The sequence below is a fragment of the Colletes latitarsis genome, chromosome 5 (genome assembly GCF_051014445.1).
Source record: "Colletes latitarsis isolate SP2378_abdomen chromosome 5, iyColLati1, whole genome shotgun sequence".
Classification (NCBI taxonomy): Eukaryota; Metazoa; Arthropoda; class Insecta; order Hymenoptera; family Colletidae; genus Colletes; species Colletes latitarsis.
The window spans coordinates 38,831,008-38,851,757 of record NC_135138.1 but is presented as its reverse complement, the minus strand read 5'-3'; the positions used below and the strand labels follow the sequence as shown (position 1 = coordinate 38,851,757).

At 35.7% G+C, this 20,750-nt stretch overlaps 5 protein-coding genes and 1 long non-coding RNA gene across 17 annotated transcripts; 3 read left to right on the top strand and 3 right to left on the bottom strand.

Annotated features, from left to right (window-relative positions):
• Positions 1-1,091: 1,091 nt before the first annotated feature.
• Positions 1,092-5,190, bottom strand: LOC143342211 (uncharacterized). Of its 3 annotated transcripts, XR_013079750.1 has the most exons (7): positions 5,051-5,190; positions 4,615-4,937; positions 4,423-4,506; positions 3,760-3,940; positions 3,625-3,652; positions 3,416-3,547; positions 1,092-1,220 (listed from the first exon to the last, which is right to left on the bottom strand). It is a non-coding gene; the product is annotated as an uncharacterized LOC143342211 (long non-coding RNA). The 3 variants fall into 3 exon arrangements; XR_013079749.1 differs by lacking the exon at positions 1,092-1,220 and having other exon boundaries at positions 3,517-3,652; positions 3,748-3,940; XR_013079751.1 differs by lacking the exons at positions 1,092-1,220; positions 3,416-3,547; positions 3,625-3,652 and having other exon boundaries at positions 3,664-3,940.
• On the top strand, positions 1,126-5,052 carry LOC143342204 (prolactin-releasing peptide receptor). Of its 4 annotated transcripts, XM_076765850.1 has the most exons (4): positions 1,126-2,905; positions 3,151-3,399; positions 4,640-4,698; positions 4,768-4,949. In XM_076765850.1, the coding sequence occupies exons 1-4, from the start codon at positions 1,928-1,930 to the stop codon at positions 4,814-4,816; spliced, it is 1,335 nt and encodes a 444-aa protein (XP_076621965.1). In that variant the 5' UTR covers positions 1,126-1,927; the 3' UTR covers positions 4,817-4,949. The 4 variants fall into 4 exon arrangements, with proteins under 4 accessions (XP_076621965.1, XP_076621964.1, XP_076621967.1 ...); XM_076765849.1 differs by lacking the exon at positions 4,640-4,698 and having other exon boundaries at positions 4,768-5,052; XM_076765852.1 differs by lacking the exon at positions 4,640-4,698 and having other exon boundaries at positions 3,151-3,391; positions 4,768-4,900.
• Positions 5,191-5,606: 416 nt separating the features above from the next.
• Positions 5,607-8,203, bottom strand: LOC143342206 (N-alpha-acetyltransferase 30). Its single transcript, XM_076765856.1, has 3 exons — positions 7,723-8,203; positions 7,219-7,394; positions 5,607-6,925 (listed from the first exon to the last, which is right to left on the bottom strand). Exons 1-3 carry the CDS (start codon positions 7,922-7,924, stop codon positions 6,608-6,610), a joined length of 696 nt encoding a protein of 231 aa, XP_076621971.1. The 5' UTR covers positions 7,925-8,203; the 3' UTR covers positions 5,607-6,607.
• Positions 8,204-8,695: 492 nt separating this feature from the next.
• Rps8 (ribosomal protein S8) lies at positions 8,696-10,356 on the top strand. Its single transcript, XM_076765859.1, has 5 exons — positions 8,696-8,788; positions 9,206-9,336; positions 9,537-9,788; positions 9,862-9,991; positions 10,200-10,356. Exons 1-5 carry the CDS (start codon positions 8,785-8,787, stop codon positions 10,307-10,309), a joined length of 627 nt encoding a protein of 208 aa, XP_076621974.1. The 5' UTR covers positions 8,696-8,784; the 3' UTR covers positions 10,310-10,356.
• A 120-nt stretch (positions 10,357-10,476) lies between these two features.
• Positions 10,477-20,746, bottom strand: Zmynd8 (Zinc finger MYND-type containing 8). 7 transcript variants are annotated; one of them, XR_013079746.1, is made up of 8 exons: positions 16,344-16,665; positions 16,107-16,242; positions 14,926-15,388; positions 14,402-14,714; positions 14,146-14,326; positions 12,075-14,048; positions 11,572-11,938; positions 11,253-11,392 (listed from the first exon to the last, which is right to left on the bottom strand). XR_013079746.1 is itself a non-coding variant. In XM_076765827.1 (7 exons), the coding sequence occupies exons 3-7, from the start codon at positions 15,363-15,365 to the stop codon at positions 11,040-11,042; spliced, it is 3,261 nt and encodes a 1,086-aa protein (XP_076621942.1). In that variant the 5' UTR covers positions 15,366-15,388; positions 16,107-16,242; positions 20,622-20,746; the 3' UTR covers positions 10,477-11,039. The 7 variants fall into 7 exon arrangements, 6 of the variants coding, with proteins under 6 accessions (XP_076621942.1, XP_076621941.1, XP_076621938.1 ...); XM_076765827.1 differs by lacking the exons at positions 11,572-11,938; positions 16,344-16,665 and adding an exon at positions 20,622-20,746 and having other exon boundaries at positions 10,477-11,392; XM_076765826.1 differs by lacking the exon at positions 11,572-11,938 and having other exon boundaries at positions 10,477-11,392; positions 16,107-16,238; positions 16,634-16,731.
• LOC143342199 (myotubularin-related protein 9) lies at positions 16,738-19,735 on the top strand. The gene is made up of 7 exons (XM_076765842.1): positions 16,738-17,260; positions 17,372-17,537; positions 17,628-17,920; positions 18,013-18,116; positions 18,196-18,500; positions 18,585-18,908; positions 19,014-19,735. Exons 1-7 carry the CDS (start codon positions 17,105-17,107, stop codon positions 19,412-19,414), a joined length of 1,749 nt encoding a protein of 582 aa, XP_076621957.1. The 5' UTR covers positions 16,738-17,104; the 3' UTR covers positions 19,415-19,735.
• Positions 20,747-20,750: the final 4 nt, after the last annotated feature.

Here is a 20,750-nt window from a genome sequence, read left to right as displayed (position 1 = left end):
TGAGAAACGTAGAAGATGTGTCTCGTGATATCCATCGGATCCGAAGAAACAGAGACGTCCTTCTAAATAGAACGATCATTTCATATTTTTATACAAGCATCGATTTTTTGAATACATTACTCGGTACGCGAGTGTCGATTCAAACGTATTGGAATATTTGTAAGAAATCGTGATGTCCTCTAAGGAGAATTTGCTGATGAAACCCCTGTTTAATCGATCGTACGAAACTATCGAGAAACGTAAAAGTTTCCGTCGACGTATATTTCGGATTTGTTGGACATTGTGCACCTTGCATGATACTGCGTAATTGCGTGCCTGTAAACATTCGTACACGCACAAGTAGATACAAGTGTATATAAAAGAACTGTACAAAGAAAAGAAGAATGTAAGATGAACAGAGAGAGATAAGGGGAAGCGTGAAAAGGAATAACTAGACGTAGGATACACGTGCAATTAAAGATTTACGAAATATGTAGTTGTAAGATATAAGTTGAAATAATACGCGGCAAGTTATGATATTATAGCACCAGGCAAGGTGTAATTGCGTTTTTAATTCAAGTAAATAATGTACATATATATCCGTATGCGCATACATAGGCAGACAGACACACATGTAAGAAATAGTAATTAATGGTAAAATGTAAATTGCAAAGGTACCGAGATAGTGACAAAAATGTTACGTAGCTGTATTGTAATAAAATAATGGAAATGCTTTAGACTTAATTTATGATAAAAATATAGGAAGATAACATTTAACTCTTAATAAATTACCGTATTTTACAAGGAGCATTTTATTAAGTATGTTGAGCGTGCGTGTGTTGAGACCTTTTTTTAGTAAAGTGAGAAAAGATAAAAGAAAAATATGAATAGAGAAGTGTACTACTGACGATGCAAGATGATTTTGAGAAAAATAAAATCAAGTATAGAAAAGGTATAGATGTAACCACCAGCCGAGGTCGAGGATAATAGAGACGCGTGCGCGAGGAAGCGACGGCGGCGGCGGCGGCGGCTGGTCTGAGTTAGGTTCATCAGCGATTTTCCATTCTCTCAGTTGTCGGTAGAAAGACCGCTCGTCGTCACTTTGGATAAGTTTCGTGTAACGTTGTGAATAGCACGCGCGCGCGCGCGCGCGAGCCGTTACTTTTCATCCAACGAAAATATGTATATTGTAGAGAACATCGAGTTGCTTGTTATTTTCTTTCGAAGAAATAGAACGTTTCCTGGAAAAAAAGCCTCGCTTTAGAAAAATAGGATTGTAAAGAAAATTGTTATTGGCTGTGTTTTTGCTTGCTTTTAACTCTATACTGATTTCACATTTACCGCGTAGCTTTTTAAAAAAATACCTATAGAATATCGCTATTACGATATACAATCTGTAAATAATGTTGTACTTTGTTTATTTAGGTAATCCACATTGTCGGTCATTTTCCAGGATTCGTAGAATATGTTGGAAGAATAAGTTTAGTTTGTAAAATCTCTCTCTGCTCTCTCGCCCTCTGAAATGTTGTAAACGCGTTGACACGCGTAATTTCTAACAGGTGGCCTAAGCTAAAATTCAAAGATCAAGTTGTTTAAATTTCACTCTTCGAGCGGGTGAAAAAAAGAAGTAAATTGCATTCGGAAAATGTTTCGGGTGAAAAGATTGTAGCGTCGATTGGACGATTCGTGATCGCGTAATTCTGTTCTATTTTTGGGGAGTGTTTTTACCTCGGTAGCCTCGAGAAACGCTAGATTTTACTATTTTTAAGATAGTTTGTTCGATTCGAGCGACCCGAAGGTGGAAATTGTGTTCTTTTTAAAGAAAGATAATGGGCGAACGAACAAGTTTATCTCTTTTTACTCGTTTTTAGAGAGAGAGAGAGAGAGAGAGAGGATTTTCGAATTTTCAAAAGTCAGAAGAAAGAGAGGGGCGTGAAAGCGATTAATAATGATTAATGTGACGGTTTCGCGGGAAATTTTGCCTGCTAATAATAATGACTCGAATCGTTGGACCGTGGAGAACGATGCGACTTCGAATTCTATAGTGCAACTAATATTTTCTATCTTTTACGGGAACATTTTTGTACTGGGTGTATTCGGCAACGCGCTGGTGTGTTTCGTCGTGGCACGAAATCGTCAAATGCAGACCGTAACGAACCTGTTTATCACGAATCTGGCGCTAAGCGACGTGTTGCTTTGCGTATTGGCGGTTCCGTTTACGCCTCTTTATACGTTTATGGGTGGTTGGATATTCGGTAAAACCCTCTGTCACTTGGTACCGTACGCTCAAGGTGTCAGCGTTTATATCAGTACATTGACTTTGACGAGCATCGCGATCGACAGATTCATGGTGATCATATACCCGTTTCATCCTCGTATGAAGATCGATGTTTGCCTAGGCATAATCGTCGGTATCTGGATAGTGAGTTTGCTGGTCACCTTGCCGTACGGGCTTTACATGCATCTGGAGGAACCGTACGCTTATTGCGAGGAGCATTGGCCGACCGAACGGTTTCGTAAAATCTTTAGCTCTGTCACCTCGATACTTCAATTCGTCTTACCTTTCTTCGTGATTGCGTTTTGCTATATTCGCGTTTCGATAAAGTTGAACGATCGAGCTAAATCGAAGCCGGGCACCACCACCACCACCACCACCACCACCAACAACAACAAGAGGGAGGAAATCGAGAGAGAGAGAAAGAAACGAACGAACCGGATGTTGATAGCTATGGTCACTATATTTGGCATTTCTTGGCTACCTTTAAACATCGTCAACGTCGTCGACGACTTTTACACGCCTGCCAACGATTGGTCTTATTACAGACTTTGCTTTTTCATGACGCACTGCCTCGCCATGAGCAGCACCTGTTACAACCCATTCCTTTACGCTTGGCTCAACGATAACTTCCGCAAAGAATTTAAGCAAGTACGAACTTTTACAAAGCCGCGGACCACCACCCACCCCATCCGTACACAACTGTTTCCTTTACTCTTTCCTATTTACAACATAAAACAATCGAGCCACGCTACTCTAAACAATATTCTATAGTTACACGAGAGAGAGAAAGAGAGAGAAGAATCGCCCACTCGTTTCGCTGCGATTAGAAATTAACAAAACAGAACGTATCGACGAAACGCAAACTTTATCCTTGTAAATGATTTTCGTTCAAGGTACTTCCGTGTTTCCCGAGAATCGTTAATGGTCACGTTCCAAGAATCACCGAACGATTCCGAAACGATAATGCATGCAACGGTAATAACACCCTTCAACAATCATTGCTACCGAGTCATGCTCGAACCAAAACATCGAATCCAGAAGTATGTGAACTGATCGTTCTCGAAGCGACAATCACCAATGCGTGCCAAGAGCCCTCGAACACGGAATTCTATGACTCGATGCAACTTAATTCTGGTAACTACGTACATACGTACTTACATACTTAACTTTGCTGCGTACTAATTGTAACTTGCTTGCTTTCTATTTTCGCTGGAAAATTTCCCATCGCTATTTCGACCACGGTTATTCTTATCGATCAGGGTAATCCATAAGGGTATATCTCCACGTTATCTGTTATACGATAAAGTTTCGGTGGATGGTATCGGAGAAATAGAGATTACATTATCGCTAACAAATTGCAGACTTACTTTGCTCGTAAGCATAATTGGAATATCTCTAAAACCGGACAGACGAACACAATTAAAACCAAGAGCAACGATCGTTCTTTGAAATTGTTACAAATTCTATTTCTTGCTCCTGTTGTTACTTACTTATTTACTTACATAGCCGAGTTTTCTTTAAACCACTACCGCCGTTCCGCGCGATTTTCAATTAATCGTCAAAATCGATTCGATATCCTTTTTCAACGCACATTCCTTTCCAAGATCCTTTTTGGCTTCATTCTGTAGATCGAATACGTATACAAGATGGACCGATGAATGACCCGACGGGAGTGCAAAACGCCTGAAAACGAGCTTTCATAGAAATTTCAAGTGCCATTCAAATATAAAACAAAGCACGTTTCCTCAAGGACATAATCCATTTCAAGCACCAAGCTTATAGTTACGGATTCAGATTCTTTCAATTAATTGCTATTCAATTTATATCTACACTACTTGTTCGTTTCTAGCGTATCGAACAAAGCCGTGATGATACGAGATTACTTATTATTGTAAGCGATAGAAAATTTAACAAGAAAGAAACAGATTTTTAAGCAATAATTTACGCAACTAGCAAATTAATAACTTTCAGTTAACTCCGCCACGATAAATTGTACACGGTACGTAGGTACACTTGCCACGATATGTATTTTAAATAGGTTTCTCAAGTACCGCATCAAGACTACGCGTACTTTTTCTCCTCCGTTATCGTCCATTATCGTTTCTTATCATTCGTTATCATTAGGTATCGTCCATCGTACCGTTTCTTCTCGACAACATACTTACCCTTGCTTCCGCGACTCTATCTTAAACACCTGCTTTTCGCTCTTTTCTTCCGTTCCCCGCTCCCCGCTGCCCGCTTCCCGGTCTCTGAAACACATTTAAATGGAAAATGAATGACCCCGACGGTTCTTGTTGGTCAACAAACAACAGCTGTATTGTGTGCAATATTATGTATACACGGCTGCTCAAAGTTACCTCTTAAACATTAAATTATACATAGAGTAAGAATACAACAGAGGCACAGACAAAAGTCAACTTTCTTCTTCCAATTCTAATAAGGTCTGTCCGTTTATACTGTACTATTTATGCACGTTAGTTTTTCACAATAATTAATCTCTTGTGTTACAGAATAGAAGAAACTACATTTTCCGTCGAGAGACCAAAACCATCGTGGTAATAGTGCCATCAGTGTCAACTATTGCACCAGCTTTTCCACTAATTTTTCCAAAATTAAATAACAGTCGTTGGCGTTCGAAAAAGCATACGTTTTTTTAATTTTTTCATTCAAAGTCCTGAACCTGTAAATAGTCGTAAATTTTATCCAAGAGATAAATATCGGATTGGATCACCAACGATATGACGATCGGTAGGTAATTCAGCGATTCGAAAATCATACATTTCGTATGCACACCTTTCCTTTTCCTCGATTCCTACTTTGGGACTTGTCCGAAATACAGAGAATCATCGATACGCAATAGAATGGGAGAAATTTTACAAATATCCGATTCTCCGTTCCTCCCCGTTACTACTACCACCCCCTTTCCTTTCCTTTCCTTTCTCTTCGCTCATTTCATTTCGACGTAACGTACATGTACATCGTTTAAACCAGTTGCTTGATAAAACCTGCCCTCGTTAGAATCGTCAATCATTCTCAAGGACGAATTCTTCTCCCCTTTCGCTCGTCTCCGATTACAATTTCGCAACAACTTCCCGTTACTTTTGCAAATGATTGCGGTGATCAGCAGAATGTACCTCGTGCGAATCAACATTTCTCGAGACGGTTCGGATACTCGAGCATGGGATACGATCGTCGGGAGGATCGAAAGGAACGAAACAACTTGAAACAAAAGGAACAAAATTTCTTTACTCGATTTTAACGATCAACACATTATTCGATAACGTTACTGGTTTTCTTTTTTCCTCCCATTTTTCCATCAAATTTCCTGCGAAAAATAAATGTAATCGAATCTAAAAACATTTTCGTATTTTTATTAACATTTTTACATATTTTAATAGTTACATTATACAATCTGAGCCTCGCAATTTATTTTATACAAAGGTAGACATAATAAGTAAACAGCAATGAATACGGCCCTGCGATAATCGCGTGCAACATACTTTCTTCGGAATATTTTAATTTGGCAAATCATAGTTTTTTTCTTTTATTCTCTATTCACATGCATTCATGTGCGTGCGCGCTCCTAATATACTTACACGATAAACAGATGCAATACCTGATACAATGAGCTTATATCCAATAATTTATATGTACATACATTGTATCTCGAACGGCGACCGAAATTTTTTCCATTACAACAAATCTATTAATAAGATACTGATTTTACGTATGGTGTAGACATCGATTGAAAATTTACTTTGCATTTCTTACTTCATTGTATCAGTCTATATACATATAATTATAGCATAAGGCATGAGGATAATCTACATCTACTATTTCTAGTAGCCATTTGACAGCATCGATTTTCTTTCACTATCACCTTTTACTTTTATACTCTCCAACTGCAATTGTATTCTATGCCGACAAACGTTAATACCAAAAGAAATTAATTGCTTTCTTCCAACGATTTTACGATCAATTATCACGATAAAATTAAGAAATATACTTAAACCATATTTTAATCGACGATCTAACGACATAATGTAACGAGTGAATTTTCAAGTAAACTTTGCGCAACGTTAAACGATACGCGTTACACGCCGTGAAACATTATTTTTTTTACAACACGAGTCTTTTCTGCCTATACAATCGACAATTCTTTTGGCATTAACATTCCCTATTTCTCGACGTTACACAATTTAAATGTTATCTCTTTTCAATGTTAAAATGATTTAATTCCATTATTGATATATACATATACATTACATATGTATGTATATATATATATATATATATCAATAATAATTAAATCATAATATATATATATATATATATACACATAGATGAATTTCATCTGAGCCATAGCTTTAGCCGCAGAGCATCTACACCGTTCAAGTAATACCGAAATAATCGCTTGTCGCGTACAAACCCTAGATTCTCGTATAAACGTAGCGCTGGTCGATTAGTAATCTCAGTTTCCAAAACTACTTCGTCCGCGTTATCTTCCATCATAGCGTGAATCGCTCGCCTTACCAAATTCGATCCGACCTTCCGTTTTCGATATTTCACATCTACGGCTAACATTGCAATATATCCACGTTTTATCACTTTCCTGTGTATATCCAGCTTGCAAACAATAGCACCGACACATTCGTCACCGTGCATCGCCTTGACGAACAAAAACCAGCAGTTTTCTATAAATTCTACGCCTACGGGACAAACGAATCTAACGAATGCTGGCTAAAAATTCTTATGCTTCCTCGATGCTTTCTAATGCCACGTTGAAAACATTTCTCTGTTCTTTTAAATTCCATCGAAACGACAATGTACAAACATGTACAAATTATTAGGTTTTTTTTTTTTTTTTAGCAACAATTTAATTAAATCTATAGAATCGAGAAATAAGTATCTACACCAGCGTCGTTCGAATATATTTTACACTTGTATTGATATATACGTACCAAGAAGCATAATTTTGGCCAATTGTGAATAAAATATCTATACGTATAAATGGAATAAGGTTCGCTTAGATCCTTTTGTATCAAGTGCATAATATTAGGCATTTGTAATTCGCTAGTGTAACTAACATATTGGATGTTATCGCCTTTGTTCTCCAAAGATAATGTTTCCGCCTCGTCTAAATACATACAAGGAGGAAAGAATAAGAATAAGTTTACCAAAATGTTATTTCTGCTACGTTTAATAAAGTTGACGGTAAGAAAAAAAAATAAACCACAAACTGAATAGATTCTATGTAAAAACTAGTTTCAACTTAATTGATTAACGCTTAGTAATAATAATGCGATATCTTGTATTGACTATTTTTCAATACATTTACAGCTCTATCACCTACTGTAATTATAAGTTGCACGATGCTATGGCTTCGCTATCCTTTTTTCAAGGGCATTCGAGTTAGATACCCCTTGCAAAGACAACAATGTTTTTTAGATACAAATTTCTCATACCGTGTTGGTTTAAATGACCTTGTCGAGGTATTCCATTTGTATGTGGCTCTCCGTATACTTCAGTCGTTTTCAGACTAAGTCGAGATTTAATGTCTAACGTAGTAATATCTGACACAAAGTTTTCGTTCTTCTCTTCAATGTTACTTTCTTGAATCTCCGATTCATTTGTATCTGTAGCGCTGTCCATCTTAATGCTTTCCATTACTTTTAATTTTCTTATTTTTTAAATCTTTCAACTTTTCTTTTTAAACTAGCGAGTATAAAACGACTCGAAGATGTTGTTTTCACGATTTTCTATACAGCACACCGACGTGCCATCAAAATTTTTAGACAGGGCACAGACTTCTCAATCTAATTTTCATCATTACGATAGATAAACGTTTTTTTACAGTTCATTTTACCTTAAAATATGAAAATCCGACTTAAATCGTTCAACGACAAACACCATATTGAATTTTATGCGATGACTACTGCAAGTCAAACATAAACAATGATTTTGTGAGAAACAACGATGTCAGCAAATTTCTTCCAGAAGATTTAACGTAATCAGTTTTCATGGTAACCAATCCAACACTTTTATAAAGGTCCATATTCATGGTAACTTAATCACTAAAAACATTATCCTATCGTTTTTATTATTTTAAATACAATTTTCAACACACGTTAACATTTAATTTATCATAAAGCGTAAAGTCTTCTGATTAACGGAATATTACTAGAAACGCCACATTCTACTGATTGCGAATCAACAATGTCATTCTACCAATTGGAAGAGTGCGCCATACGACAGATTCAGCGCCGCCGTGTATACATAAATATAAAATAAATCATTTTCGGAATTAACAATGCATAAATGTCATTGAAAGCAATGAAAAAACTCAAAGAAATCATTGTCACGATTCATTTATTAATTTACGATATGGTTATTTCCATAAATAAATTTCTATGTATACTTAACTTTACTGGTCGCCAGATGACGCTCGTAGTTACGGGTACTACCGGAAGTAGAGAGAGGGCTTACTACTATTTCCAACACTCAAGTTTCTTTTCGACCTTAGCAAGATGGGTGAGATGCTTGATTTTATAGAATTTTTGTTTTCATCTGTTTCAATCTATATTTTCCGTTTAAAAATTATTAATAAACAATTATTAGTAGTCTAGAAATACATTTAATTCTATAGTTTATGCGTATATTACGTCGATGAGAATAGTACAATTAATTGAAAATTAATTTATTAGCGGCATCGATCAACGTTTTATTAATTTTCTATATGATAGTAGTTATTGTTTTTAAATCGTTCGTTCTTGCTGCTTTCTCATTCTTTCGTATAGTTTCGTACGCTAAAAGAGGTATTCGATGCGTTGTTTTTTTTTTTTTTTTGAAGAAATTTACAAGAGAATAAAATTAAATGTCGGAATATACAATTTCGCAAGTTCGTTTGTTTTGCTACGCAGAAAACCACAAAGAAATGTTTTGTTTCAGGTATTTCTCGAGATCATTGGCATAAAAGGCGAGCAACTGGTGGCAAAAGGAAACCTATTCGTAAAAAGAGAAAGTTTGAATTAGGGCGTCCAGCTGCGAATACTAAGCTCGGACTTCGACGTATTCATACGGTACCGTCGTGTAATTGTTTTCCTTCTTTCAAAATAATGTAATACTATTTTCAAGTAATATGATGAATGCCTTTACCTACTCTGAGCATTGTGTTGACCTATATCTCACAGCGTACTGAATAAAACTAGATATCGAATGCTATTCATTTATCATAAGGTAATTGCAAGTTAAATAAACTCTTTTCTTTTATATTAATCAGGTACGTACACGAGGAGGTAATAAAAAATATAGAGCACTTCGTCTGGATAGTGGAAATTATTCGTGGGGTTCAGAGTGTTCTACAAGAAAGACGCGTATTATCGATGTGGTGTATAATGCGTCGAATAACGAATTGGTGAGGACAAAGACCCTAGTGAAGAATGCAATTGTCACCATTGATGCAACACCTTTCAGACAGTGGTACGAAAGTCATTATGTTTTGCCATTGGGTCGAAAACGAGGTGCTAAATTGGTGAGTAATCAACTTAATTCTTACTATTATTGTTAATGAAATATTCTGACAAAGACAAACTAAATATGTATAGACCGAAGCAGAGGAGAAAGTTTTAAATAAGAAACGTTCCAAGAAAGCAGAAGCTAAGTACAAAGTAAGACAACGTTTTGCCAAGGTAGAACCTGCCCTAGAAGAGCAATTTGCCACTGGACGTGTACTCGGTAGGCAATAATCTTCGTATAATCAATATATTAATTCTGCAGTATACTATTTCGCATTGTTGTTATTTACTATATCATCATAACTTTATCGTTTCTAATATAATTGGTACATTGTACGAGTAAAACATAAGAGGTCGAACATATTTGAAATTACGATCTTTCAGCATGACAAGTTTTTAAATATTATAAAATTAAATATGAATTTCAGCTTGCATAGCAAGTAGACCGGGGCAGTGCGGTCGAGCAGATGGTTACATACTCGAAGGAAAGGAACTTGAATTTTATATGAGAAAGATTAAAAGCAAAAAAGCTAAATAAATGTGTAACTGCAACAAGAAAATAAAAAAACCGGTATAAACCAGAAACTGACTACACATCCATAAATAATACTGGGTAACTGACTTACATATCCTATGCATATTTAAAAATTCCTATATACTTGATAAATTTTACTTAATAGATTTAGATAAGTAATGCCAATTTGAAATTGCAACACTTTGATTTTGCTTACTATCGGTAACATTCCGACCCCCCGTCGATTTTTCTTAAAAATTCGTTTTTTATTTTTAATAACACACAACTATGGGTAATGAATTTATAAAATTGTTTAGTATCGGCGTCACTGCCGCGTGCAGCTGTGTAATATAATGATATATAACATTATCGAAGAATAGTCGGGGTAAATATGCCGGTTTTTCGGACACACCGAATGTGTCCTTAGTAATGAGTTTTAGGTTGCAAAATGATAAAGGATTTTTCAATTTCTCTTTGTACCAGGAGATAGATATTTCTGATAAAACGTCTGAACCATGTCCCCTGAATAAATATTCTGTATTTTTTATCATTTTTATTTTTATAATACGAGAAAAGTATAAAGTATTATTTTGTGTAACATTGCAATTATAATTATACCACTTGAACGTGAACACAAGACAGAGTAGCAATAAAAGAAACATCTAAAGATATTATCAAAACTTAGAGAACGAGTAATTATAAAACCTATTTAACTTTTTACTGTAATTTCAAGGGACTTGCATACCGATGCGCTCTAGGCCCTCCATACATTTGACGTCGCGTGTTGTGTATTTATCACAAGTCTTGGCATCATTTGCTGTTGATTCGAATTTGCAGCAGAACTAGTAACGATAGTAGTGAACGAAGGTTTTTGGGCGCACGTTCTCATATGCATTGGCCAATGTGACTGTTGGCAAGGATAGTCGCAGTACGCGGTATTCCAACAGCAATAAAATAATGCTTCTCGCCCGCACATTGCACACCATTGTTTACGTTTAATTTCCTCGATACATCGTACTTTATCCTCTTCGGCTTCCTTACGAGTTTCTTCGATGGCACGGAATCGTTCGGCTTCCAAACTTGCCTTCATTTCCCTGAATACTCGATCTGCAATCGTAAATGTTTAAAAATTTTGATTTTTTTCTTGGAGAAAATTTACTGTATTCGATTGCGCGCATGACCGTGCTCGGTCCGAGTTCGATTCAGGTAAAATAGCAGGAAAAGTTACTCGAATCGAATAATACGGTATTTGTCCGAAGGGATATTAAAAAAGATCGACTACGTACCAATAGATAAAAAACTAAAAGAGCGGCGAAACCGCGTATACGTATGTAGTGTTACATGTTAAACTTCAAGGTCCGTGCGACACGTTATCCCATTATCCGATAGAGTTCATATTGTCCAGCAGGCATGTCCAAACGAAACTCCGGAGCTTAGACGTCTTCCCCCACTTTGTCCCGTTAGTGTAGTACCACACGCCGGGCGATGTCGCGTAGTACAGAATACGCGTCCAATGTAAAAGTCTCTCTATCATTTTTCGTTTTATAAGCGAAATTTCCAGCAGAAGCAAGAATGCACAACTTGGTTGATTTCTCGACAACGGCGTGTGGAAGAGGAACAAGCCGCGTGAGGGGCTCCACTCGTGGGACATGCCTGTTGCACAAGAATTATTTTTATATGTATTCTAACTGTTCGGGGATAAACGATTTTCAAGGTAAAAAGATAAGGAAGGATCGCTGTTGCGTGTGTGCCGGTACAGGCGCGCGTACGTATAATGAAAATTACGTACCAGTGTTATGTTTCAGTTCGGCAAGTTGTTGTTGATGTTGCCATGTCATCCGTTCCATTTGTAATCGTAGAAAATGAACAGTCGTTTGATGATTCTCGGACGTAACATTTTCTTGAGATGCTTCTTTGTATGCCTCTTCCATCAACTGAGCCATTTTTCTAGCCAAATCATGAGCACCGTGATACAAACGAGCACTTGCAGGCCCTGCTTCTGGCGGAACCATTTGATATTCGGCAGAATTTTCAGCTTGATAAGCTGGAATACAAACCATAGAATCGATTGCATTTGACAATATACTTGTCGACGAGTGTGGAGTAGGTTGTGAACCAATACGAGCTTTATTAGGAAACGATTTCCTTGCTTTGCTCTCTTTTTTCGGATACGACGGCTGAGCCGTGTCTCTCGATGATTGTTGAACCGTCTGCACATGGTTACTTTTTTCTTTCTCGCTTAACGACAGATCGCCGACAGATTTCTTAACAGTGTCGGATACACTATTGTTTACAACAAACAGTAACGCAACAGATTGATCCACAGAATTTTTTTTAACCGTCTGAGCGTCATTTGCGTCGACTTGAGCTTTGCCGGTTGATGTCGAACTAGACGATGATATTAAATTATTATTATTGTTGGAACTTTTTGAATTATCCTTCGATGATATTCCGTCGGTCTGTTTATCTGAAATTGTTATTAATTCTGTCGCGGTCGGTTTCTGATGTTCGCTCGCAATAGACCTCAAAGCCTTCTCAGCGTTGACTTTATCAACCATTCTAGTTTTTGGTTTATAAACTTTCACTACGTTTTTTGTACCTTTAAAGTTATTTCTTTGCGAGCTTAATAAATTTTTATTGGTATCTTCCTTATTAAGGTTAATTGTCAAGAGAGATTGTTCCTTTTTCGATGTTTGAACGTCGTCCATCGAGTCGCTATCTAAGGACATTATTGTCTCTTTTGACAAATTCATCAAAGATTTTGTATTATCGTTCGTTACGTTTTCAGAGTTATTATTCCGTTCTAATGTCATAATGTTTAATTCGCTCGAATCACGTTTGTTCATATTACTTTTGTTTATATCATTTCCATCGATTTTACTTGAACTCGGCTTCGCTTCTTTTTTCTTCGCTACTTTCGAAACTGTTGGTTCACTTTCGTCAAGTTTTCTGCCCTCCTCCTTATTTTCTCTTTCTGTTGTTTCGTTTAAATCCGTAGAAGTACTCGGACTGCTACTCGTAATCAAGATCAATTCGACTTCGTTCGACTGATCAGGTTCTTTCACTTTCGACGCTTTAGCGTCAATTTTACTTTCTTTGGTGCTTGTGAGAAAATCAAATAACGTCCTAGTGTTAGTATCAGAATTGGTAATTGTCTCCGAGTTGGGTTTCGATTTAATTTTAACGTGCAGTCGTTTTTTTAGAATCGACTTTTTTCTGGGAATCAAAAATTGTGAATATCCATAATTGCAGCGAAGTGGGTTATAATTTGGTAACATCAACTTAATTTGCATCGGGTCGTGTGGATTGTATTGGACCTTGGGAGGTGCAAATTTAAATTGACCAAATACAATTTCGAGCTTACGACAATGTCGAGTTATTTCTCTAACGCATTCTTCCATATCCAATCTCCGTTTACGCGGAAGCGGAACCGGCGGCTCTTTAGAATATAAGAATAAATCTCGTGGCGATACCCACGCACGATCGTGTTCGCCAAAGAAACGTACGTCTACAAAACCTTGAGAATTTATCCGAGGCATAGCTTTTGCTGGCCAAAACGGAAAACCTTTTAATTTGGCCCATACAAGTGGATGAGGACGACGACAAGGCTCGATAAACCACGACGGCTGGGGTCTGGGTAAATTTCGGGCATGAGCATAACAATCGGGACAAGCTTCGATTTCTGATACTTCTTGACGCGCCAATTTAATTACTTGTTTTGCGGCATTCGTTAATTTAGATGTGTCGGTGTACACACCACCGCCTGCATAATTAAAAGTTTATTATTGAAATTCCATAGTGATATTAATTATCCTAATTAATCAAACATAATCTACGATATATGTATATTGCATACGTACACGTATTAAATACAATGCAGTTATGCTGGATCCATTTTGCATCAGCCATAAACGCGTCCGTACTACCATAAAGTTTAGATCGCACGTTTGATTCTAAAAGATTCAAATCCATTGGTTTTACCACGTATTCTAGGTAATTTGGAACTTCGGAAAGTTCGACTGGTTTCCAGAATGGTTCCGACTGTAACAACAGAGCCTTAAAATTTAACCAAATGGAAGAATAAAATATTGATGCGAATAAGAAGCTAATACCTACACCAGGGTACTCCCTCATTCTTTCAACCACATATTTTAATAATAGACAGAGCTGATCAATCGATAATTGTGCCATAGCTGTAGAACGGGTTTCTGCATTCTCTGCTTGTAGAATAGCTGCACATTCTCCGCATATCCAATTTTGAATAGACTGTGGTTGCATACCTATGCATCTGCGATGCCACGATCGAGGACAAGCACTGCAATATGCTTCTACGGATTCTTTGTGACACCTCCAACAAAATTTGTCGCTCGTATTTTTCTTTCTTCGTTTACTTCTTGAGCTACTTTCCTCTAAATCTCCATCTTCGGTACTGAAAAGGCAATTTCCTTTTTTATTTCCTATACATAGCCAATACATTATTTTGTAAATATTCGGAAGAAAGATAAAAGTTCACTTCCTAGCAACCTAAAATGTTTTCAGCTTACTTTATCGAGATAAAGCAAACGATACTAAAACAGGTACAGACAGAATTTGTTTAAGGAAAGATATACATATTAAAAATAGAAACTGTCTACACTCACAGAAAATTGCGATGTTTTCTTTTCAAATTATGGCCGCTCCTAATCATAGTGTCTTTTGTATTATCGCTCTTATTAATCTTGGAATCATTTTTCAATATAGAGGGTATTATATTTGATTTTCCTGTCTTCTGAACATGTTCTATTTTATCTATGTTACAATCAACATCTTCTTTGCTGCTGTCGAGGATAATTACCTCGTCTTCACGTTTTTCCTTATCACAGTTTGTGACATCCGCTATGTTTTTAATACTATTAGTTGCATCTGCAATTGAGCTTTTACCTTTTCCCCTACTAGGAGCATCGATGGAATTTTTTTGATTCTCGTGAATATTCGATTGTGAATTTTCCTGTTGCGATTCAGGTACAGCTGGATTTTCTAGCTGTAGAGAAGTTGAAAAACTTCCTTCGTCTTCTACAGATGACATTTTGACACATCGCATGCGTTTACTTGAATATATGTTTACTTAAACACAGAAATAGAAAATAAAACGATTAGAAATTACATAAATAAAAGAACATTCATACATTATGGAAGAATATCTTTCCTATTGAAATAAAATTTGCAAATAATTCTTATCTTTACGATTGATCTTAAATAAGAAACTGAATATATTTTTCTACATAGACATCAAATACAAACAAAGTAATTAATAAGTCAGTTATATAATAAAAAACTCAGCATACCTATTTTTATGCAAAGAATCAAATTTGCAGAGGAGAAGTAAACAAAATTGTGCAATACATATTTTTTAATTACCTTAAACAATACTAATTTTTTATTTATTTAGTTTTAAATCTATGATAATACACTGTTGACGTTTAATAATGAAACAACAGAAGAAATTAAAGTATTTGCCCTTATTAAAATTTTGCTTGTGATATATTTTAATAGCATTATATGAAATACAACATTATGTTTTTGCACTATATATTGATTGACGATAGCATGGTATAGCACATAATAATAGTAACTGTACAAACGTGCTTTAGACTACATATATCCTGCATTATAATGAACCAAACAAGACAATAACCATCTATGGAGTTCGTATATGAATTCAGTTATTTAAATGACAAAAATGTTTTGGACGTTTTATAACTTATAAAAAAAATTTCGCAGGGCGAATAAACCACCTTTCGTACAAATCTCACAACATGGATAAGCGAGATATATCACTTACCAATAAGACATTACATCAAAAAGCATGAGCATTCCTTCTCCCTCCTAAAAATCCGGTTTCTGACGCTGGTGTGTCCATCTCTTGACACTAACTTTAATTACTAGAACCACGTGGTGCGTTTGTATTTATGGGCTATCTATCGAAAATAACGCTCGTCAATTTTTTGTTCTTCAAATTTTTTACATTTTCAATAATGTAATTACACTTTAATTACACGTACCAATAAATAATACATACCTATGTTATTTGTCCACAATTTGTGTGTGTGTGTGGGTGTGTGGGTGTGTGTGTGTGTGGTGTGGTGTGGTGCGCGCGCGTGTAAATGTACTTATTTATTTATTTGCGTATATGTGCATTGTACATATTACAAATAATCACCCTTCGATACAATGTTCGTTGCTGTCTTTATTATAGGTTTACTATATGTCCAAATATTTTTAACACTTCTTTCTATTTGTTAGATACATTTCGTAATAATAGAAAGATGGGTAAATAATACTTGGTGATCGTTTACTAATAAATCTCACCATATTCCTTAATAAGTTCACCAAATAAATAAGAAATTGCAGTATAGAATATTACTTTAGTTACGTCATAGTGTATAGTAGGTTATATAAATGCACAATATGTGCTTCCCTCTATGCGTTCTTTCTTTAATACACGTACGAAAAACTATGAAAGTGTGTGATAAAATGTGTATGCGCAAGCGATGAACGAACGAAAAGTAAACAGCATTGTGACCATTGACAATTGACTTTAATTTATGTTTGAAATATCTTCGAACAATGGATATTAAAAGAAGGCAAATTGAACAATCGAAAAAGTGTACATAATTTTCTATAAGTTTACATTTGTTTTATTTTAACTTACTAAAGAGAAGTTGTACAATAATTTAGTGAGACAAGGACGTTAGGTTATGCAGAGCTGTCAAAACATTTACATTTGCTTAAAAATCATCAACGATTGATACTTTGATTGATCTTTGATCGAAACATATAATGGAACTTGGTGACTTAATATTAATTCCAAATCTCGACAATGTCGTGTTAACGGATAAAAGTGATGGAAATAGTAAATCCATAGATGGGACATTGTGTATTAGTAGTCACCATCTTCTTTTATCTTCGCGACAAGACGATGGGCAAGAACTTTGGGTACATTTTATAAATATAATTATTTTATTACTATATATATATATTATTGTTTAGAGTGTCAATTTGTTGGTTGCAAATAAAACATTTATTCGTCTGTCTGTATTCTTTTAGCTACTGTACAGAAACATTGATCTGATAGAAAAGAAATTAAACACCCAAAGTTCAGGCGGTAGTATTATATTAAAATGTAAAGATTTTCGAATCCTCCAATTAGATATTATTTCAACGGATGACTTAACGAATGTTGCATTATCTATAGAAAAGTTAACTTCGCAAGGTATAATACGTAAATATATTTTCTGCGTAAAATACATTAACCCTTTATCTCCGAGATTAGAGATTTCTCGTTTTTCTTTTTTTGTTGCAGAGCAAATATTACAATATCCTTTTTTCAATAGACCACAAATTACAAATAATATCACGGTACAAATAGAAGATGGCTGGACCGCGTTTACTCCTGTTTCAGAGTGGTCTAGATTATTAACTGCTCATGCAGACGAATGGCGTATAAGTTATTTAAATAAAGACTATAAAGTTTGCAATTCTTATCCTTCTGCTGTTATAGTACCTCGTCACATAGAGGATAAAATTATTATATTTTCTGCTAGTTTCAGAGACGGCGGAAGATTTCCTGTTTTGTGTTACAGGCACGAAGGAGGGGTATGAAATAATATTATACGAAATATCAAAGCGTGAAAAAAGAGACAAGCATGTTCTATAGGCATTTAACAAGGCTTTAATAAATATTACAGAGTATCTTGTTAAGAAGTAGCCAACCAATGTGTGGCTCTACCAGTAAAAGGTGTAAAGAAGACGAAAGATTATTAAACGCAGTGTTGGGTCCAGGAAGACGCGGGTAAATAGTACATTATATGTAACATCGATTGTTAAAGTTACCGATAATAGACTATTGCTAATGTAAGATTTCTCTATAGTTACATAGTAGATACAAGATCCATTAGTCAAGCTCAAAGCTCAAAAGCCAGAGGTGGCGGTACAGAAATGGACGCTGCTTATCCACAGTGGCGAAAAGTGCACAAAGCAGTTCCACGTCCGCACGATTTAGCAGATAGTTTTTTTAAATTGGTAGAAGCTTGTAACGACATAACGTGTTCGACTTCTCAGTGGCTTTCAAGACTCGATAATGGTGGATGGCTGTCTGCTGTACAAAGTGCTTTAAATGCTGCTTGTGTAACTGCTCAGTGTCTTCATCAAGAAGTTGCAGCTGTGTTAGTTCATGGTATATAATCGACAAGTATAATTATATTAAGAGTGTTAATTGAAATAATTGTTGCAATGATATTTATTATATTTTGAACAACAGGAAGCGCTGGTAGAGATTCGACTTTAGTGGTGACCAGCTTGGCGCAAGCGATATTAAATCCTGACTGCAGAACAGTGCGAGGTCTTCAAGCTTTGATCGAACGTGAATGGATACAAGCAGGACACGAGTTTTTTAGCCGCACACGTCATGGGCCTTATCATCCTTCGAGTTCACAAAATCCAACACATGCTCCAACTTTCCTTCTCTTTTTAGATTGTCTTTATCAGCTTCATTATCAATTCCAATTTAGCTTCGAGTATACGATAGAATTGTTGGTTGAATTATATAATCATGCGTACTGTTCCGACTATGGAACATTCCTAGGTATATATAGAAGCGTGGGAGCGCAATTATATAGTAATTTTGTTTTTACGATTAATACGCAATTTTCTTACGGTATTTAAAAATTTTTTTACATATTCTTTTTAGGTGATACAGAAGCAGAGAGAGTCAAACTTGGATTATCAGAACGAACGTGTAGCTTATGGTCGTACATAAATCAACCAGAAGTACTAGAGAAATGGTTAAATCCTTTATATGAACCAAATCCAGGCGTTATTTGGCCTAGTGTTGCACCAATTAGTATTCAATTATGGAAAGAACTTTATCTTTCTCACACGAACGTTGCTCCATGGAAAGGCTTATTACCGTGCATAAAACAAATAAAACAAAATTATACAGCAGTACGGAAAGTTGCTGGCCAATTACGGATTCAAATTAGGCGAGCGATAGACGAAATACGTTCAGATCCGGACATAACTTACGAAACTGAAATTCAAGACGAGCATTCGTGCATAGCACAATTAAGTTTAGAATCTCAAAACACCTGATACATGGATTACAAATATTGAACAAAAAAATTCGTGCTATAAAATACAATGTATTGTCAATTTTCCTTTCTTCGTACTGTAAAATTAGCACATAAAAAATTCATATTTTGCAAACACTTACTATCGTAAAGTTAAAATAACTTGTTTAGATTTCACATTTCTCGAGAAAATTACGGCCGTTGTTGCATCTAAGCGAACACTATTCGAAGAAATTATTAGTTGATAATTGCCTGTATATATGTGTGTACATTGTAATTTCATATTGTATTCGTACTATGTCTACCAATAAATTCATTTTTTCAATTGCGTCGGCGACGCTTAGTTGTTGGAATTTCTTTGGTGTTGGAATGGCCTAAACAAGTACATACTTGAAATCGCCTGGAAAATATTAAATCTTGCGAAGAGCTATACACGATTTAAAATTAATCGCGTCGAAAATAACCAAACTTTTTCAATCGCGCTCATTACCTCAAAATTGAGAAATTTTAAACGATTTGAAAATGAAAGCTTTAACCTTTAAAATTCGCTATTTGCGTAGAAAAATGAAAATGTTGCTAAATATATATCACGATATTAAGAAGATTCATCGATGGAGCATTGTCAGAATTACTTACGGAATATGATGCATACGTTGCGTATGTTCTCATCATTTCCAGATAAATCACGGTAATCGTATACCTTTATAATTAAGAGAACATCATTGGTTAAGTAATATTTTAAAGAAGAGAAACGAAATGGAGTATGGAGGTAAATGTTCTATATAGTGTAATAAACGGCCAAAGGCGGTTGGTTATCTTTCAAGTGTATTGGCAAGCTTTTACCGTTATTCAGAAAGGATGACAGGGACATGGGTGAGGTTAAGGGCGAATTATTGCTACCAATGGAAAGCGGTAGATCGTTGGTGGGGAAATACGGCAGGTGTTCGCACACAAAGAAACTGAATGGAATCTTGCAGCCATTAGCTTGGGCCACCGAGTCTTTTGTGTATTCCTTTAAAGAACGTAAAATAACGTAAATTCGTATATATGTATAGAATAATGTACTAGAATCTTGAAAAAAATTTCTTTATATAAAAATAATTTCGAGACAAGTAAAAACACCATTGGAGTTTAACACGAAACAAGTTTCACTTCCCTTTCCATATAGACGGAAATGAATTTGCGTAACAAATGTAAATTTTCCAATTCTTTCTCCTAATATTATTTACCTTGTTTGTATGCCGAGTAAAGTGTATACGATGAAAAGAAGAGTTCTTGCAAAAGGTTTACATGTAGTATTCCTTCAAGATCGACTTCGAAGCTCGGTTTCCTTGGATGAGTGTGGATCTAGTCACGAA

Bases quoted from the DNA above. Each gene is read 5' to 3' on its own strand.
- LOC143342204 (XM_076765849.1), top strand. From the start codon at position 1,928: ATGATTAATGTGACGGTTTCGCGGGAAATTTTGCCTGCTAATAATAAT. The intron at 2,906-3,150 runs GTACGAACTTTT...TTTTCGTTCAAG, and splicing joins TCCGCAAAGAATTTAAGCAA to GTACTTCCGTGTTTCCCGAG. The intron at 3,400-4,767 runs GTACATACGTAC...CTTGTGTTACAG, and splicing joins AACTTAATTCTGGTAACTAC to AATAGAAGAAACTACATTTT.
- Zmynd8 (XM_076765827.1), bottom strand. From the start codon at position 15,365: ATGCGATGTGTCAAAATGTCATCTGTAGAAGACGAAGGAAGTTTTTCA. The intron at 14,715-14,925 runs GTGAGTGTAGAC...TTGCCTTTTCAG, and splicing joins AGAAAACATCGCAATTTTCT to TACCGAAGATGGAGATTTAG. The intron at 14,327-14,401 runs GTAGGTATTAGC...CTGTTGTTACAG, and splicing joins GAATGAGGGAGTACCCTGGT to TCGGAACCATTCTGGAAACC.
- LOC143342206 (XM_076765856.1), bottom strand. From the start codon at position 7,924: ATGGAAAGCATTAAGATGGACAGCGCTACAGATACAAATGAATCGGAG. The intron at 7,395-7,722 runs GTATGAGAAATT...GTATGTATTTAG, and splicing joins AGGTCATTTAAACCAACACG to ACGAGGCGGAAACATTATCT. The intron at 6,926-7,218 runs GTACGTATATAT...TTGTTCGTCAAG, and splicing joins GGCCAAAATTATGCTTCTTG to GCGATGCACGGTGACGAATG.
- LOC143342199 (XM_076765842.1), top strand. From the start codon at position 17,105: ATGGAACTTGGTGACTTAATATTAATTCCAAATCTCGACAATGTCGTG. The intron at 17,261-17,371 runs GTACATTTTATA...GTATTCTTTTAG, and splicing joins ACGATGGGCAAGAACTTTGG to CTACTGTACAGAAACATTGA. The intron at 17,921-18,012 runs GTATGAAATAAT...TAAATATTACAG, and splicing joins GTTACAGGCACGAAGGAGGG to AGTATCTTGTTAAGAAGTAG.
- Rps8 (XM_076765859.1), top strand. The intron at 9,789-9,861 runs GTGAGTAATCAA...AAATATGTATAG, and splicing joins GAAAACGAGGTGCTAAATTG to ACCGAAGCAGAGGAGAAAGT. The intron at 9,992-10,199 runs GTAGGCAATAAT...TATGAATTTCAG, and splicing joins TGCCACTGGACGTGTACTCG to CTTGCATAGCAAGTAGACCG.